This window comes from Engystomops pustulosus, chromosome 1 (genome assembly GCF_040894005.1).
Source record: "Engystomops pustulosus chromosome 1, aEngPut4.maternal, whole genome shotgun sequence".
Classification (NCBI taxonomy): Eukaryota; Metazoa; Chordata; class Amphibia; order Anura; family Leptodactylidae; genus Engystomops; species Engystomops pustulosus.
Genome location: NC_092411.1, coordinates 191,570,344 through 191,589,223, shown reverse-complemented (window position 1 = coordinate 191,589,223; position 18,880 = coordinate 191,570,344). Strand labels below are relative to the sequence as shown.

General features: G+C 39.7%; 1 protein-coding gene across 6 annotated transcripts in view; it reads right to left on the bottom strand.

The window, feature by feature from the left end:
* Nucleotides 1-18,370, bottom strand: part of LOC140070042 (UDP-glucuronosyltransferase 2A2-like) — a 35,471-nt gene extending 17,101 nt beyond the window's left edge. Inside the window, exon 1 of one of the 6 annotated variants that reach the window (XM_072116392.1) lies at nucleotides 18,288-18,370. Coding sequence is in view for 2 of the 6 variants with exons in the window: in XM_072116405.1 (XP_071972506.1) it covers nucleotides 4,483-5,197 (715 nt within the window). In the remaining 4 variants the exon portion in view is untranslated. Of the gene's footprint in view, nucleotides 1-4,482; nucleotides 5,233-9,550; nucleotides 9,630-17,826; nucleotides 17,850-18,282 lie in introns of those variants that run through there. The other 5 variants (XM_072116386.1, XM_072116397.1, XM_072116379.1 and 2 more) reach the window with 5 other exon arrangements.
* Between the last annotated feature and the right edge of the window lie 510 nt (nucleotides 18,371-18,880).

The window sequence follows — 18,880 nt, the reverse complement described above, 5'->3', positions numbered from 1 at the left end:
CCAAAGCTACATAAAAGAGCATCTGCCTTAATACTCTTAGTGCCAGGGCGTTATGTGACAACAAAATTGAAACAAGTAAAAAAAAGTTCCTAGCTAGCCTGTCTAGGTAAAAAGTCGCTTAGCATTATCCAAATACAACAGGTTTTAAGGTTAGTAATTACAGTTAATTACAGTCCGTTGTTTAGCTCTCTCAAGGAAATATCTCCATACCTCAAAAGCTCATTTGATGTCCAAAAGCTCCCAGTTGCCCTCATCATAACTGCATTTGGCTGAAGAAAATTTCCTTGAGAAGTGTGAGTCTCTGATCCCTGAGATGAGACAGCACCCACTCCTACCTCAGATGCATCAACCTCAAATTCATATGGATGATTCAAATCAGGTTGAACAAAGACTGGCGCGGTAACAAAGCATTTCTTAAACTGAGCAAATGCTTTTTCATCTTCTGGAATCCAAGTGGTGAAATCAGCACCCTTTTTAGTAAGATCCACAACACAAAAGGTTTTAATAAACTTGCATTAGTTGTTAGCAAAACCCATAAAACGCTGAAGGACTGAAGGGTGGAATGTTTTTAATAGCCGTGGATCAAAGCAAAAAGATTCAGGGATGGTGATGTAACCCAGAAAAGTACATTTTTGGATTTCAAAAACATCCAGACAGTTTTGCAAACAATACGTTTTTAAATAGCCCTAAAAGAACACTCCGGTTCAATATGAGCAGCCCAGTTGGGGCAAAAATTTTAATATTGTACAGATAAGGTAATAAATATTGGCCGGAGATATCATGAAAAAGTGTCCTTCTGGGGTATTGAATGCAGTTTCTCATTCATCCCCTGAAGGACAATGAGTATGAAGGACCCCATTTAACCAATGTACGTATGTATGTACAGTTAACCAAGGAAAACCAAAAATAACATCAGAGGACATTTTTTTTTTTTGTGGAGTCTTGAAAGAAATTGCTTCAAGGATTACCAATCGTCTGCAGCTATGGGTAATTTGCAGTATCCGGAAAAAGGGAGGCAAATACTGGAGGAGCTACTAACTTGGCACACTCCCAAATTAGCCAGAAAAACACACATAAAAAAAACCCCACAATGTTAGTGCTCTAACTCCACAATAAAATGTTAAGATTGAGAGTTCCACAGAACAGTCTCACCCAGTTCCTTATAGATCGGAGATTGAAGAAATTGCCTCAGTAATTCCTCCTGTCACAATGTTCACTTCTCTATACTGGATCCAGTGGGAGACCACGCTACACTCTCGTGCACGCGATCACAGCACCGGTCTTGTATCAGGAAGAATGTGGACAAATGGTGCAGATCACCAAGGATAAGAGTAAAATCAATTTTATTCCAGCATACTCACAAACAGAATATGAAAAGCGCGCACATCAAAATGGTTTAAAACGGCCATGAGGACCATGAGGTGAACATCGTGACGGGAGGAATTACTGAGGAGATTTCTTCAATCTCCGATCTATAAGGAACTGGGTGAGACCGTTCTGTGGAACTCTCAATCTTAACATTTTATTGTGAATTAGAGCACTAACATTGTGGGGGTTTTTTATGTGTGTTTTTCTGGCTAATTTGGGAGTGTGCCAAGTTAGTAGCTCCTCCAGTATTTGCCTCCCTTTTTCCGGATACTGCAACACAATTTTTTTCTGCTATGACCCCTAGAACGTTTCAAATATCTCACAGTCTTCTGAAAAACTATCCAGGACCAAAATCTTTACCTTGTGTACACTAGGTGGAGGAAGTTGCTGGGCTGCAAGATTAACATTGTCCATCTATTATGCTGCATGTGGCAATTCACTAAGATTGTACGGAAGAAATCATGAATGTGTTCACCATCTTTTTTGTGGTGCATTTTAAACATAGGGCGTGCAACACAATTTAAAAGTTAAATCCTGCGCTCTGTCCGAATCAGTCGGACCGTCTGACGGCACACCCCCTAATTTGTGTCGCATGGAGGCTAGCGCATGCTGCTCCACAAGAGTGTCGCATGCACCACAATCTTAGCGCGGACACTTATTAAATACATGTGCAAGCCGTTTTAGCCCCGAAAAAGGTGCACAGTCCATCTAAAGTGCGCACCATGACCCTTAGTAAATGAGCCGCATTATAATAATGTGTTGGTCTTTAGACCATTGCAGAGCAGAACTAGACAGTCTTCTGCTGCTCTAGATTAATCACACTGTCTGAAGTTTGATGATTAACCCCTTCTGACCACCATGACATTGGGGAACGTTATGGTGAGCTTGTGTTTCGCCCACCATGACGTTATACCAGCTGTTTAACTCTTTAGGTGCCAAGGTCAAACATGCACAGCAGCACCTAAATGGGTCACCCACCTCTCATATTGGTTATTGCCACGTCCGTAACAGTCTGTACAATAAAATAAAGCCATTACTGAACCCGTATGGTGAATGCCTTAAAAAAATAAAATTAAAAACAGCAAAAGTTATGATTTGTGCGCATCCAACCAAACAAAAAAAAAACTTAAAAATTGTAAAAAGAATAATAAAAAAAAAGTGTAAAAACATTACGCCGCTTAGTAGGGATTTTTCTCTCGAAATGAGTTTCTATTCTGTTTCTATTTCTATTCTGTAGAACATAAGTCAAACATAAAAATGCTATATAAATGGGATATGGCCATACTGCCCCATAGAACAAAATTAACATGCTAAACAAAAAACACAAAAAAATGTAAAAATCAATTACAGGATATATTTTTTTGCACCCCCACCCAAAAAAGATAATAAAGGTTAAACAACATTGTGTTGCGCCACAAATATAGTGTTACTGCAATCCTTGAGGGGTCTAATTTTTAAAATGCGCCCATACAGCAGTTTGTGATTATGTGTGGGATATTACTGCATTAAAGAGAAACTGGGTAACAAACTATGGGGTGTATTTACTTCTTCTTCTAAAAATAAAAGATTTTAACTTATGCAAGCCCATGTAATTTCTCTAAATTATCTGTGGTGGGAAAAAGCTCAATATACAACTTAATAAATTCTCTGGGTGGTGCAGTTTCCAAAATAGCACCATTTATAGTGTGTGTGTGTGGGGGGGGGGGGGGCTTCACTGTTCTGGTACCTCAGGAACTTCTCAAATGTGTAATGGCACCTGAAAGCAAGGTCATTAAAATCTACCCTCTAACAGCTCAATGTCTCCTTAGGTTCTGTGCACTGCTGTGGCCACTAAAAAAGTTTTTATTTAGATTTGGGGTATTACCCTACTTGTAAGAAACTGCACAACAAAATCTGAGATGTTTTTCTCATTTTATCCTGCATGAATATGTAAATTTTAAAACTAAATGATCATTTTATTGTCAATATTTAAAAATTCCAAATAGAACATCGATTTTAAATTCTTGTGAGATACTAAATGTGCTTACCAAAGGCTGTTTTGAATAGTTTGAGGGGAGCAGTTTTAAAAAGCGGGTGATTTGTGGGGAGTTTCTAATGAATAGAACTTTGAAAACCCTTATGAATATAAATTGTCCTCTAAAAAATTGAATTGGAAATTTACTTAAAGATTTGGAAAACTGTTGGAACTGTAAGACTCCTAACGTCCTAATACAATAAATTAACATTTAAAAAATTATGTCAGCATAATGCAGACATATGGTTAATGTTATTTAACAACCAATTTGGGCTGTTAGACTAACTGTATGATGAGCATTACATATAGAAATCAGAAAATCAATATTTTTCAACATTTTCACCAAATTTCTGTTTTTTTTAAATAAGTGCAAAAAGTTTCAACTGAAATATAGCATTAACGTGAAGTGCAAGATGTCATGTAAAAACAGTTTGAAAATACACTCTATAAGACAAAGTAAGTTATAACTGCATATTGTGACACAGATAGACATGAAAAATCATGCTGTGTCCTAAAGGTGAACATTTGCTGTGTCCTTAATGGGTTAAAGGTATTGTCCAGGTGTCCAAAAAATATTTATAGCTGACTAAAGGGGCTGTGAAAAAAGCGTATACTTACCTTCTCCGGTTCTCCCACATCACTGTGGTCCCATGCCCCTGTTTGTTTATAGAGACAGGCATGCTCCACTCAGACCACTTCAACCTGCCTGGTACACCCACCCGTCCACTGCCACCGTGCCTGATACTGCATTCATTTCAATGCAGTTGGTTGGGTGGGAGTAGGCGGAAGGAGTCTGAGTGGAGCATGCATGCCTCTGTAAACAAAAAGGGGCATGGCACCTACGGGCGGCAGCAAAGGACAAGGGGTTGTTTTTTTTCACAGCCCCCCAGGACAACCCCTTTGATCTGCTGTAGGTAAGACTGGTGAGCCATACCTTGCACCTCCTATTAGTTAGTTTAGTTGGTCTAGTTTGCTGTTTCACAATATTGTATTTTCTGGCATGGATGGAATTTTTTGGTGCACAGGCTATTTTCCATCTAGGCCATGTCCCCTTTTACTGAGGTAACACCCCATGTTTGAATAAGTCCATTTATACTCACCTAATACTTCACTGAAGTAAGCATCAAATTGACCAAAGATAAGATGGAATAGAATATCTTGAAATATGTAAAAGTTCATATTTTTTATTCTTTCAAGAAAGGTCAATTTGTCAGTGAGCTCTGCCATAGAGCCAGGAACAAAGGAAAATGGAGCTGGTAGTTGTCCACATAGTCTTTCCATTGAGTTGCCCATCGAGAACCTAAAAGAGTAGACGAAGGGTAGTCCAAGAAGCTCAGCAATTAGTTCTCCACATGGTATCAATGGGTCTGAAACCAAAACATCGAACTTCTCAGCTTTCAGTTTTTTCAACAGAAGCTCATTCTTTACAACACCATCACATACAAGTTTATCTGTTTTTAATTGTTCTGATACAAACTTCTTTGTTTCTTCATAGAACTTCCAATAAGACATTTGTGGCACGTCATAAATCCAAAAGGCTAAAAATTCTTCCAAAAACTTCTCATTCTTTTCTTTTGGAAATGGAACAGAGAAATTTTCAAATTTGAAAGATGAGATATTATCAGCACCCATGATCATAGTGGCCGAGTGAGCTAACAAAGTAACTTCATGGCCTTTGTGTGCTAGTTCCTCTAGAATTATTTTCAGATTTAAAAAATGACTGGCGTCTGTTGGCCAGGCTAAAACTTTTCCAGCAGAAACAGTGTTGAAGAAGCATATCGGCAGCAGCAAGAGAAAGACACAGCTACGAAGCATGTTGCTGATTCAGTGTGAGATGAGGTTAGAAAAAGCAGTACAAATAGTACAGACGTCACAGGAGTGACCAAAGGTCCATGGCACTCCAGAGGAAAATGAATTCTCAGTACTCTGCATTTAGTACAGTGTTTGATTTGAGAATTCCATTAGCTTACATACAAATAATAAGTATTCAATTACATAGAAGTCTATGATGAGGGGAGGATTAAGGAGCAAATAAGTGAGAAGAGGGAGAAACGGGATGCTAGAGTTAAATAAAATGTTTGTATCTCACCCCAAGTGCAGTAGGTGTGGGGATTATTTGTATCTCACCCCAAGTGCAGTAGAGGTGGGGATTATTTATGATACACTGTTGTTTGGTACAACAGAGTATGTGATAAAATCATTGTCCCTCCAGCAAGCCAGATATTTCAGAAGGCTCCAGCCTCCTGGGGGTATCTGGTGGGCTGCTGCATTTGCAGGGTATCCTTAAACGGGTGCAGGGTATGGAGAATTCACAGGTGCAGGTCAGAAATGCCCCTCGCAGGCCCATTCCACCACCAACTGTGCCATCCTTCAAACCCTTCCACACCCCCTTTATGTGGAGGTGCTGTAAGGGGGAAAATAAGCACAATTTCGAGCGTTGCACCTGATAAATACCCCCAATGAGTTATGTGAAAGGTGTATTAGAGACATCTTCACAGTTATTCTCCACCCACCACATCTTAAATAACTGAAATTCAGGGGTGGAACATGAAGATGAAGAAGGTGTAAAATGCAGGATAAAAGTCATTATTTAAAAGCTTTCTTTAAAAAATGATTCATAACCTAGCCACACAATCTTCATAGAGGTTGGATTAAGAGTTAACATTCACATGCTCCAGGTAGTGCGCATGTGTGGAGCATGAACGCTGGCCATGCCCCCCTCTACGTTGTCTTGGTGTATTGTTCATTGTTTACCCCTTATGTAGTAGCCAGTTTTCTTTTCTATATATATTTTATATTGTAAGTTTAGAATTTACTAATAAAGATTCAATTTTAATTTAACTCTCTTGGTCTGTATCAATATATTTCCCCGGGTATTGTGTTTTGGTCCGCGCCCCTGGAGCCCCGTGGCAGCACTCACCTTCCCTCATTCCAGCAGTGGTCCTCTCACACATCCCCACCACCTAGGGTGTGTGCGTGCTGGAGTTCTGAGATTTAAACGGCCAAAGCGCCAATAATTGGAGATGGCTGTCGCCATCCCTGTTAAATTCCCAGCTCTTCCTGTGTCCCCTGCTGGATCTTTGTGCCTCATACCTCTGAGAAAGCTTCCCTGCGTTATTCCTCTGATTTCCAGTTGTGACTCCGATTCCTGTACCTGACTCCGTTTCTGTGCCACCTGTCCTGACCTCCTGCCTGTCCACGACTCTGCCTCTGCCTCACGATTCTGTACCTTGCCTTGGCTGCCACCGCGAGGAAAGTCGCACCTGTGGAGCAACCTGGAGGTACCCCGCCGCAGCCAGTCCAACCCGTTTGCGGTGGGCTCTGGTGAAAACCGGGTGGCACTTAGACTCCGCTCCCAGGTGTTGGCTTACATCATCTCTCGCACTGGTATATTGGCTCCACTACCCCTGATCCTGACAATGGGTTGAGAATCCAGCCCACACACAAATGATTCAACAGCAACCTTTATCCTAAACCTAACTCTAATGTGGCAGCACTCCAGTAATTCCCCTTTGATAATTTATTTAACCAAGTTAAAAGTTAAACACAGTTTCAGCTTATTTTGGAAGCCATACAGAGTTTAAAAGTTGCTATAATTTTTACCATGGGCAAATAAATTATCAATGATTAATTTCCGGAGTTCAGCTTTGTTGCTGTTGCAGGAGTTGTCATAATAACCTCTGTCCGTCGCGGCCCGGACTAACACCCCCCCCCCCATCATTAATAGGCTGGCTAATTCAGTAATTCAGCTTTAAGCTGTATTGGAACTGTACTCCGATACTGCTAAAAGCCGTGACAGGCACTGACACTTCCTGCTCTGTCACACTGATGACTGCAGCAGTGAATAGAGAGAAAGGGTCCTAGCGCTGCCGCCGGTGCTGGAAAACTTATGGCAGAAGAGAGAAGGGAAAAGCAGAAGATCAGAGAAGATGCCCGCAGCCCTTCCAGAGTGATCACCAGAGAGGGGGCGTTATGAATGGGGGCAGTATAGAGGGGGTGTTATGAATGGGGGCAATATAGAGGGGGTGTTATAAATGGAGGCAAAAAGGGGGGGCATTAAATAAGAATCAGGAAAGAAGAGAAGAAAAAAATAGTGATGATGGGGCATTTACAAGGTAGAAGAGCAAAGATGTGCTTACAAAAAAAAACAGGGCATTAATCATATGTAAGTAAAAAGGAAGGGACAGAAACTCTAAAAGAGGGCACTTAAGGGGAGGGAAACAAAAACTAATAGGGAGAGCAGGGTAGTGTTACAAATTAACAAGAAGGCAGAAGCATGATTATTCTTAAAGGGGCATAAAGGGTTGGATGGAAAAACTATGTCGATACCAAATATGTCTGTTTTGCACATGCTACAGAGAGTGGTGGAGGAAGTCGTCGACTGGAAGATCTGACTGAGAAGGCGAAAGACTCCATCAGGGCATCATTGGTGAGTCCAAAGATAACATTAACTCCTCTATAAGCATCTAAGACCCCGTAAAGTGAGTTTTACTCCTGAAAAAAAGTCCCAGGCTGATAAAGTTAAGAAGAGTATTATAGATATAGATATATTTTTGGTGATGGTATTTTTCAGCCTTTCTGTAGTAATGGTGTAGAAGTATTATTTAGGTGATATTGTCCTTTGCATTTCAATACCTCTAATATTGGTCACTGCAAATATTAGGCACGGTAAATTGCTTATTATTACAATGACGGTATTTGTTGATCTTTTTGTTGAAATAACGGTGGGACCGCTGGGTGGGGAGGCCCCACTAGTAATTTTGCCCCGGGGCCCAGAGGACTCTAGTTACGCCACTGGGTCCTTGCTTAGGTCTCTATTTATTCAGGGGTTTGGTATGATGTCTGTTTTATATATGGTTTGAAGTATTTTTGGGAGATGGGAACTCTTTATTTATTCTACAATTTTGTTTAGCCTTTCTTACTATATTCATTATATAGTTAATAAGGTTGAAAAAAGACATATATCCATCAAGTTCAACCAAGGAAGGGAAGGGATTGAATAAGGAAGGGATGTAATGGAAGCAATTCTATATTATAACATAACCATCAATGTTATTTCGATGCAAAAGGGCATCTATGCCCTTCTTGAAGCTCTCTGCTGTTCCTACTGTGACCAGCTCCTGAGCATGGCTTTTGCACAGATTCACAGTAAAGAAGCCTTGTCATCTCTTTTTTTCTCCAGGTGGAGACAATGCCTCCTTGTCTTTTGATTTGATTTGACCTGGAAACACTCATTAGGCATGGTTTTATTTCAGGCTATGGATTTTGGGTTTTGAGTACCCCATTCATTATTATATATACAGCACAACCTTTATTGTATATAATCCTCAGAAGAAAATATAAAACTTTATGAAGTCCATTAAGCTCATGTGTCCAGTGATGGTAAGAAGACACAGGTGCAAGTGTACACGTTGCTAATGGTCTGAAGACACTACATGAGAATCATTCTGCTGCTCAGGATGGTATTTAGGGGCATATTTTAATTTTTGCAATTTAAAAATGGTTATGTTTTATGTGATCAAACAAAGGAAATAAATACTTAAATGGAACCTCTCATCAGAAATTGACATAATAGACCACTTTCAGTATGTTGCCAAGCAGCTGGACACATTTCAGATTATATTTCTTTCATGGTTTCATGGCATCGCTTAGAAAATCAACTCTAAAATGATATGTAAATTGGTTGTATAAAGTGAAGGAGGTTGTAGCACTGAAGACAAGCTCTCTCTTCCTCAGAAGGCCCTTTCACTGTAATTGATGGTCCTATATCCAGAGATATCACTAACCAGATCTTCTGAAGTCCAATGCACAAAGTCAATCACAGACGGGGAGGTGTTCAGAGCTCCCTTCTTGACGTCAGGATAAAACTCTCCTCTCCCTTAACTTTATACAACTAATTTACATCTCATTTCAAAGTTGATTTTCTGGATGAGGCAACCACACTGGACCATGAAAAAAACTATAACTAGAAGGTATTATGCTTCCTGACAAAATACTAGTAGTGTTTTTTAGATCAATTGCTGATGACAGGTCCCCTTCGATAGCTGGGCAACTATTTTTAAAAAAGAAAGTCAATTAGCAATAAGTATTATTAGTATATTATGAATATGAAGCAACAATGTAGTTATTGCATTTCCTGTTCTGTTTGTATCTGTTATTTGAACTCACCCAGTATATTGCTGTAAAAGTTGTCCCATTGCTTCCAAACTAAAAGCTGCAATAGATCATGTACAAGATACAACAATATATTTTGTACTCGTTCCAAGAAACACATGTGTGCCTTTAGTTCAGAGGTAGCTGCAGGCACATAAGAAGCAGGTGTTGGGACTGTGCCACATAGTCTCTCAAACACAAATCCTGGGGAAAATCTCAGAGTAAATACAAAAGGAATGTGTAGCTTCTGAGCAAGGAGATCCCCACAAGGAAGTACAGGGTCTGAGAGGACAATGTTGTAGTTAGACAACTGAAGTTTTACCAAGAGCCTCTTGCTTCTTAGGATACTTCTACATAGATGTTGGTGGATGTATGTGACATTTCGAGAGAGAGTCCTTAGAGTACTGTGCATCCTCCAAATTGAGACTTCATGCCTTTCATACATCCAGAAGTTAAGGAATCTTTCCCAAACCGCTTGAAGTTCTTGAGAGGTAAACTTAACCTCTACCATTTCTATGTGAAGATTTGAGGATTCAGATGCTACCTTTTGGTGTGAGGCTGTATGCACAAGCATTGTGACAATATGTCCTCTGGAGAGCAGCTCCTGTATAATTGGCTTCAGGCTAAGCAAGTGACTGTTCTCTGCTGGCCATACCAGTACATTACCACAGTGAAAGCCCTCGGAAAGCAGCAATTGAAGCAGACATGATTTAACGACGTACCGCAGCATCACCATGACTGTACAATACTATACAGATAAGATAAGATGCAGTGATCACACCACCAATATGCCTTGTGCTTGCCTGTATCCCAGAACATCATAATATATTCATGATTCAAGACACGGCCAAGTGGATCATTGTTTAATGCAAGGCATGGAGCGGATTTGTCGTTAAAAAAAAGAATTGGCTCAAGTGAAAATGCGATTACAGGAACCGAGCCACACAGCAGAGATGCTTAGTCATGACAAGTAAAACCTGAAGCTGAGATTCAATGCATACTATATAAATACCTATCAATCATATATCCATATTTTATCTCTCATTGTGTCTGTGTCTCTGACTGTCTAACACAGTGATTTTCAACCTGTGTGCCGCGGCACACTAGTGTGCCGCGACACAAGGTTGAGTGTGCCGCGGGGGAAAGTTGCCCGAACTAGGCTGCCCCGGTGTCGAGCTGCCGCCGCGCACCCGTATTTATGCCCCATACTTACCTCCAAGTCCCACGTCGGCGATCCGCCCGTCTTCTGTAGCTCCTGTACCGCGCGGCCCATGTCACGTGACTGACGCGACCTGACGTCAGGTCGCGTAAGTCACGTGACCAGAGGCGCGCGGTGCAGGAGCTACAGAAGGTGAGCGGATCGCCATTAGGAGTGAAGGAGACGTCAAGAAGACATCAAGGGTAAGTATATAGGGTTATTATTTGTATAAGGAAGGTAGTTAGGTTTTTTTTTTTTATTAGTAAAGGTAGGCTGGGGCTTTTTATTTGTTAAGGGGGGCCTCTAGGGCCTTTTAATTAGTAAAGGGGGGCCTCTAGGGCCTTTTAATTAGTAAAGGGGGGGCTCTAGGGCCTTTTAATTAGTAAAGGGGGGGCTCTAGGGCCTTTTAATTAGTAAAGGGGGGCCGCCAGGGGCTTTTTATTAGTAAAGGGAGGCCGCCAGGGGCTTTTTATTAGTAAAGGGAGGCCGCCAGGGGCTTTTTATTAGTAAAGGGAGGCAGCCAGGGGCTTTTTATTAGTAAAGGGAGGCAGCTAGGGCCTTTTTATTAGTAAAGGGAGGCCTTTTATGACTGTTTTAGTGTCATTTTGTGCTATTTTGGTTGGTGGTGTGCCCCAGGATTTTCTAAGTATAAAAAGTGTGCCGCGGCTCAAAAAAGGTTGAAAATCACTGGTCTAACACACCATCAATCTGAAACTCTCTAAAAATCTCTAAATGGAAGCAGATTAAATTGAGAGGTGATTGTTCATGTTTTTGTAATATGTGTGTAAGTGTGTGGGGCAGGGTATTAAGTATCGTATATACTCGACTATAAGCCGACCCAAGTATAAGCCGAGGCCCCTAATTTTACCACAAAAACCTGGAATAACCTATATTTTATTTACTCGAGTATAAGCTGAGTTTGGGTTTTCAGCACATTTTTTTGTGCTGAAAAACTAGGCTTATACTCGAGTATATATGGTAATTTACCAATATACATCTATAAAAAGTTCTGCTCTGCTTTCTTGATATGTGAAGTGAAGCCTCCTGTCTTTTACCTCATCAGCCAGACATTCCTGTCCATAAAATGGCTGCAGATGGAGGGTCATGTGATGTCATGTCTACTGGTCATGTCTATCTCTATGGTCAGGAATTTCTGGCTGATGAGGTAAAAGACAGGAGGATTCACTTCTCATTTTAAGAAAGCGGAGCAGAAATTTTAATAGATGCATGTTGGTAAATTACCTTATATCCTGCAGCCACACTTGCACACATATTACAAAAAACAAGAGGTAAAATGACCAACCCCTTTAACATCCATTTCCATTGTGACTGCCTATGTACTGTGTGTACTGTTGAATGCTTCTATATGTAATATAATGGATACAACTACAATATTATATACTGTCAAGATGTCACTGTTCTTTCAGAAACTAGGAAGCTTCATAAAATGAAAAGTCAGCAAAAAGTGAGTAAAAAAAAAGTGAGTCAAAAGTGAGTCAATTTATCAAAATGCAGTTTGCCTGTAGAGTGTGTGGATTTTCTTGTGTTGCGCCTTTTTCTTTTCTGCACTTTGTGCATGCTGAAGAATTGTGGTAACATAGCCCTTTAGGTGCACATATTTTCATCTGCCACAGTACAGCCGTGACACGAAACTGGCGTAGACACTTTATAAATACATTTGCAAGCAGTTTGCACGTTGTTTTCGGCGCAAAGTCACACAGAAAGCTGTGATGCAAAAAAATACCTGTAAGAAAATCCTGAGAAGATCCAGTATTATAACACTAAAAGACAACATCAGAACAATAGGCACCACTATGTGAGGCAGATGCCACAACAGTGAGAGTATGTCACTGTGGGAATATCTTTATTGCCATTGTGATGTTGCTGTTATGTGGACCGTCTGTGTGTGGTATATGGCAATGATACCAAATATGGTGGACCTGTTCATTGTGAGAAAGTGGTTGAAATGAAGGTTGGAGTGATAAGGGGTTGTGGAGAACAAATGTGTTTGTGAATAGGTCAACTGCTTGAGACCTGTGAAAGGTATGGACTTTGATACTTTGTGTGGTGCAGGGTATTAGGCATGCAATGGGATAGTGAGGTATCCTGATGTATAGTTAGAGCCGGACAGGCATAGGATTTTGTTTTATAATTTATTTGCTGCTGGATGTTTGCTACTTATAATACCAGTCACTGCAATTTCAAACAAATTATAACCAAACACTTTTTCCTTAGCAGTCTCAATCTCAAACTCTCTCTCCCCAACCAAATGTCACTTTCAGGAGATCTAGAGCATTCAAAAAAATTCTGCTACCAAGGAAATTAAAATCCCATACTCAAACTCTATCCTCTAACGTCCTCTTTGACAATTAAAGGATAATACAAATGAGGGTCCACATCCAACATAAAAGTAAAATGTTCAGTTCAGTCACCAATGGTGAAGTTTTTGAGATCCTATCTTTCCTTAACTGTCATTTATTTCTTGTCATCTACCTTCTTGAATGTCCATGCAAATTACAATATATTGGCTGGACCACCCAAGAATTACATATTGGAATGAATAACCACAGATCCAAACTACCAACGGCTACCTCAAGGATTTCGGTTGCATTCAAATTACTGTTATTGAACAAATACCATTTACTGTCAGCAATAGATTTAAAAACCCAGCTCTTTGGTTCTATGTCTATTTTTGGAGCTCCACTGCCCAACAGATTCATTAGAGTGGCTTTGGCCCTTTAATAAATGTTCTTAAGGTCTATTTTCTGTCTAAAAAAACTCAAAATGCATAAAACATCTCAGCACATAGACCAGCAGGGGACTGGGGTAAGTTTGAGACATTTTATGAGACTTTTTGCAAAAGTCTCAAGTCATGAATCTGGCTTTGGATGGTGTGGCATTAGTAGTACAGTCATGGCCAAAAGTTTTGAGAATGATACAAATGTCATGATTAAGTAACAATCATACCACTGGACACTTTAAAAAGAAGGCTGGTGCTTAGCATCATTGTTTCTCTTCTGTTAACCATGGTTATCTCTAAAGAAACACGTGCAGTCATCATTGCACTGCCCAAAACTGGCCTAACAGGGAAGAGTATCGCAGCTAGAAAGATTGCACCTCAGTCAACAATCTATCACATCATCAAGGAATTCAAGGAGAGAGGTTCCATTGTTGCCAAAAAGGCTCCAGGACACCCAAGAAGGACCAGCAAGCACCAGGACCATCTCATAAAAGTGTTTCAGCTATGGGAACGGGCTACCAGCAGTGCAGAGCTTGCTCAGGAATGGCAGCAGGCAGGTGTGAGGGCATCTGCACGCACTGTGAAGCGGAGACTCTTGGAGCAAGACCTGTTGTCAAGGAGGGCAGCAAAAAAGCAACTTCTCTCCAGAGAAAACATCAGGGAGAGACTGATATTTAGCAAAAGTTACCAGTAGTGGACTGCTGAGGACTGCGGTAAAGTCATTTTCTCTGATGAATCCCTTTTCCGATTGTTTGGAACATCTGGAAAATAGCTTGTTCGGAGAAGACAAGGTAAGCGATACCACCAGTCTTGTCTCATGCCAACTGTAAAGCATCCTGCAACCATTCATGTGTGGGGTTGCTTCTCAGCCAAGGGAATCGGCTCTCTCACAGTCTTGCCTAAAACACATCCATGAATAAAGAATGGTACCAGAATATCCTCCAAGAGCAACTTCTCCCAACCATCCAAGAGCAGTTTGGTGATCAACAATGCCTTTCCCAGCATGATGGATCACCTTGCCATAAAGCAAAGGTGATAACTAAATGGCTCAGGGAACAAAACATAGAGATTTTGGGTCCATGGCCTGGAAATTTCCCAGATCTTAAGCCCATTGAGAACTTGTGGTCAATCATCAAGAGACGAGTGGAAAAACAAAAAACAACAAATTGTGACAAAATGCAAGCATTGATTGTGCAAGAATGGACTGCTATCAGTCAGGATTTGGTCCAGAAGTTGATTGAGAGCTGCCAGGGAGAATTGCAGAGGTCCTGAAGAAGAAGGGTCAACACTGCAAATATTGACTTGCTGCATTAACTCATTCTAACTGTCAATAAAAGCTTTTGTTACTCATAATATGATTGCACTTGTATTTCTGTATGTGATAAAAACATCTGACAAACACACATAAAAACCAGAGGGCAACAGACCATGTGAAAATATTATATTTGTGTCATTCTCAAAACTTTTGCCCATGACTGTAGTATCACAAGGATTATTGTGATTATGTGCACACTGTGTAATAGTAGAGGATATGAGGGCGGTAGGGTGGTATAAAATTTTCCTATTTGTTTAAAAAAACAACATATGTTAGGCTTAAAAAAAATCATTCTACACAGGTGCAGAGATTCTATGAAAACTAATCTTGTTAAATCCGAAATTTAAGATGAGGGCATTATTTAAACTGTCCCACAAATGTTTTATAAAATGCTTTTATGATCTGGCTTACAGGTATTAAACGTATCAATGTTACACACATAATGTAATTATATGTTATCACCGTTCCAACATGCAGCTAAAATGAACTTAGTGCCCTTGCACAATCCAGTTTGTATTTGAATAACACTACAATTCACCATTCAGGAATCAGGATCCATTTCTTTTACATTTTAGCACTTATGTGTAAATACCAGGATAATGAATATAGTTTTATTGTTATTTGTTTATATTTTGATATATTTTTATGTATTCTTAGGAAAGGGAGTGGTTTGAATTATTTTTTTTTAAACACTTTTCACAATTTTTGAAAAAAAAAATATTATTAGGTTTTTCGTTCCATAGACTGCAGTAGAACTATACTGCAGTATGTGGCATAATCCTTATATTAACCCCTTAAGGACGCAGCCTGTTTGCAGGTTAAGGCTCGCAACTTTTTTTTGAAATTTGACCAGTGTCTCTTCCTGTGGTAATAACTTTTGAACACTGTTACTTATCAAAGTGATTCTGAGATTGTTTTTTCCCCACATGTTGTACTTCATTTTAGTGGTAAATTTTGGCTGATAAGTTTTGCGTTTATTTACAAAAAAAAGAAAAAAATGATGAATTTTTAGAAAAATTTGCCATTTTCGAAATTCAAAATCACCGCGTTTTCAGACAGATAGATTTACCACCTAAATAACTTGCAGAATAACATTTCCCATTTGTCTACTTTTCATTTTCATAATTTTTGAAATGTTTGGATAATTTATTTTGACGTCACGCGGCCTACAAATCGAATAGCGATTTTCCGTATTTTCGGAATTGACTATTTTGGGGATAAATACTGTTTGAAATCAAATTTTACATATTTAGCAACAAAACCCCCTATATAACCAACCCATTTTCAAATCTGCACCCCACAAACTATCAGAAACAGCACTTACAAAAATTGTTAACCCCTTGAGATCTTCATAGTAATTGAATCAAAATGGCGGTGAAATTTAGAATGGTCAAATTTTGTCGGTTATACGTTCATTTAGCCCTAAAATTTACACATTTCCAAAAGATAAAAAGAGAAAACTCACCATAAAATTTGTTCTACAATTTCCCCTGAGTGCAGCGACTCCCCACATGTGGACATTACTTGTGTTATGGGGGCACAGCGAGGCGCAGAAGGGAAGGAGCACCATGCAGCTGCCAGGATTTTAGTTTTCTGGTTGCCCCCTTTTGAAGGCTATAAAATGTTCGCTTTTCCGTTATTGGGGCCATGTGATGGCATTTTTTTTGCGGGACGAGATGTTTTTCCAGTGTTACCATTTTGGGGTTGGTATCACCTATTGTTGAAAATTTTGGAACTTTTTTTTTGAGGTCATGAGTAGAAAAGCATCAATTCTGTACTGGATTTTTTACTTTTTTTTTTTTCGTGTTCACCGTATAGCCTAATAATCCTGTTATCTTTATTCTATGGGTTGATACGATTACGGGGATACCAGACATGAATATTTTTTCTTATGTTTTACTAAATTTGCCAAATAAAACCCTAATGTGGGGAAAAATCTATCATTTTTGCATCGCTGTCTTCCAAGTGGCATAACATTGTTACGTTTTTGGCTACAGAGCTGGTTGATGGCTTGTTTTTTGCGGGACATGTTGTTCTTTGCAACAATATAATTCTGGAGTACATATGTTTTGTTGATCACTTTTTATTGCATTTTTAGTGGGATATAATAGGTAAAAATCATAATTTTTGGCGGGTTTTTGACGTTTTTTTTTTTACGGCGTTCATCATATGGGTTCAATAGTTATTTAGTTTTATTCTACAGATTGTTACGGACGCGGTGATACTATATATGTGGGGTTTGTGTTATGATTTAGACTTTTTTGAGCGTTATATGTCTCTTTATATGTTTTGGGGCTTATGGGCATTTTTAGTGATTTATAAAGTAATTTTTTATTGAAAAACATTATTTTGTACATTTTTTACATGATCCACCATGGGATATGAACAAGCAATCATCTGATTGCTTGTTCTTGATAATACTCTGCAATACTAATGTATTGCAGGGTATTATCAGTGCCAGCCTATGCAGATGCATAGGCTGACACTTTGCCTTTAAGATGACGTCACAGACGCCATCTTAAAGGTAAACCCTCCAGGCTTCTCTGGGGTCCCGATCGGACCCCAGAGGAGCCGAAAACGGTGCGGGGGGGCCGATCGTGGGGTAAAGACCCCCAGAAGGCAAGTTAAATGCCGCGGTCGCGTTGACCGCGGCATTTAACGGGTTAAACACCCGCGATCGGAGCCCACTCCGACCGCGGGTGTTAGCCGGGGATGTCAGCGGTAAATCACCGCTGAAATCCCGCGGCTAACGATGCCAGTTCGGCTGCTATGCAGCGCTGAACCGGCATCGGCTCTGCGCCGTAGCTGTACTGCGCTGAGCGCTAATCGTCGGAAGCTGCGCAGTACAGCTACGGCGCGGAGCGCTAAGGGGTTAATAATGAACCCTGCCTAACACATTTATCAAATTATGGTGCAGTATCAGTTTTTGTTTAAATAGGCTATAGGTATAGTTTAGTAAGTCTAGATCTCTGCTAAATTGCAAAACATAATAATTGTAATTTATCTTATCAGAGCAAAGTACTTCTCTGTTCACTCACATTGCTCATATTATTCTCTCGCCTTCCTTCCTAATCTCTGATATTTCTATGAATTCCCTTTCACACACTGGAAGAGGCCTCAGAGTACATGGCAGCTCTGTACAGTGTAGAAGGAGGGGGCAGCGAGTCACAGGAGCAAAGTCTTCGCCCAGTAGTTCTGTGAAAAAGTCAAATAATTACCAGAAACAATTTAATGCACATGTACAATGGACTACTGATTTCTGCATTGTCTGTAGAACCCCCAGAGACAATTCACATGGTGCCAGGAAGATTCCACTTGGATTTTTACAACAGAAGCCGCTCCATATTCTTTTCCTAAGTGTGTACACTGGTCTATATTTCAGAGTCTCTCACACTCCTAATTATCACCATACAAGTTGAGTTTAGACCACCGTGAAGTTTCAAAATACTTTATAGTTTAAGCAACATAAACAAAGGCACATTTGGCATGAGTACTTCACCCCTCTTCGGTTATAGCATGCCGTAGTCCAGGTAGAAAGTCCACACTTAGTCTTCCATGGCTTCCACTGAGATGTGTGTGTCTGAGACGTTTGTGTCTGACTGTAAACTGCCTGAGCATGCATGAGCATGTCAGACAGTTTACACTGCTTTACAAAGCATTTGTATTGTAGAGCAGTGTATTGGACTTGAAGCAGCAACCAGAGAATCGCTGGTTCAAGTTCAAGTTTGTATACAGTAAAAAAGTTTAAAAAATAAGTTTAAAACATTAAAATAAAGCTATCTATGCATCACTCTCAAATAACTTTTATGAGATCAATAAAATTTTGTTGAAACTAAAACATTAAAATAAAATAAAAAATAAAATATAAGTCCCTAATATATCACTTTCCCATACAAAAACTTAATAAAGTATAAGAAAACACAAATACACAAAAAAACCCCCACATATTTGCTATTGTCGAGTCCGTAACAATCTGTATAATAAAACAGACTTGCATGGTAAATGCCGTAAAAATATCCTTTTAGATTAATACCCTTAACTAAATGCTTTAAAAAGTGATAAAAAGTTACATGCCCCAAAATAAAACTTCTA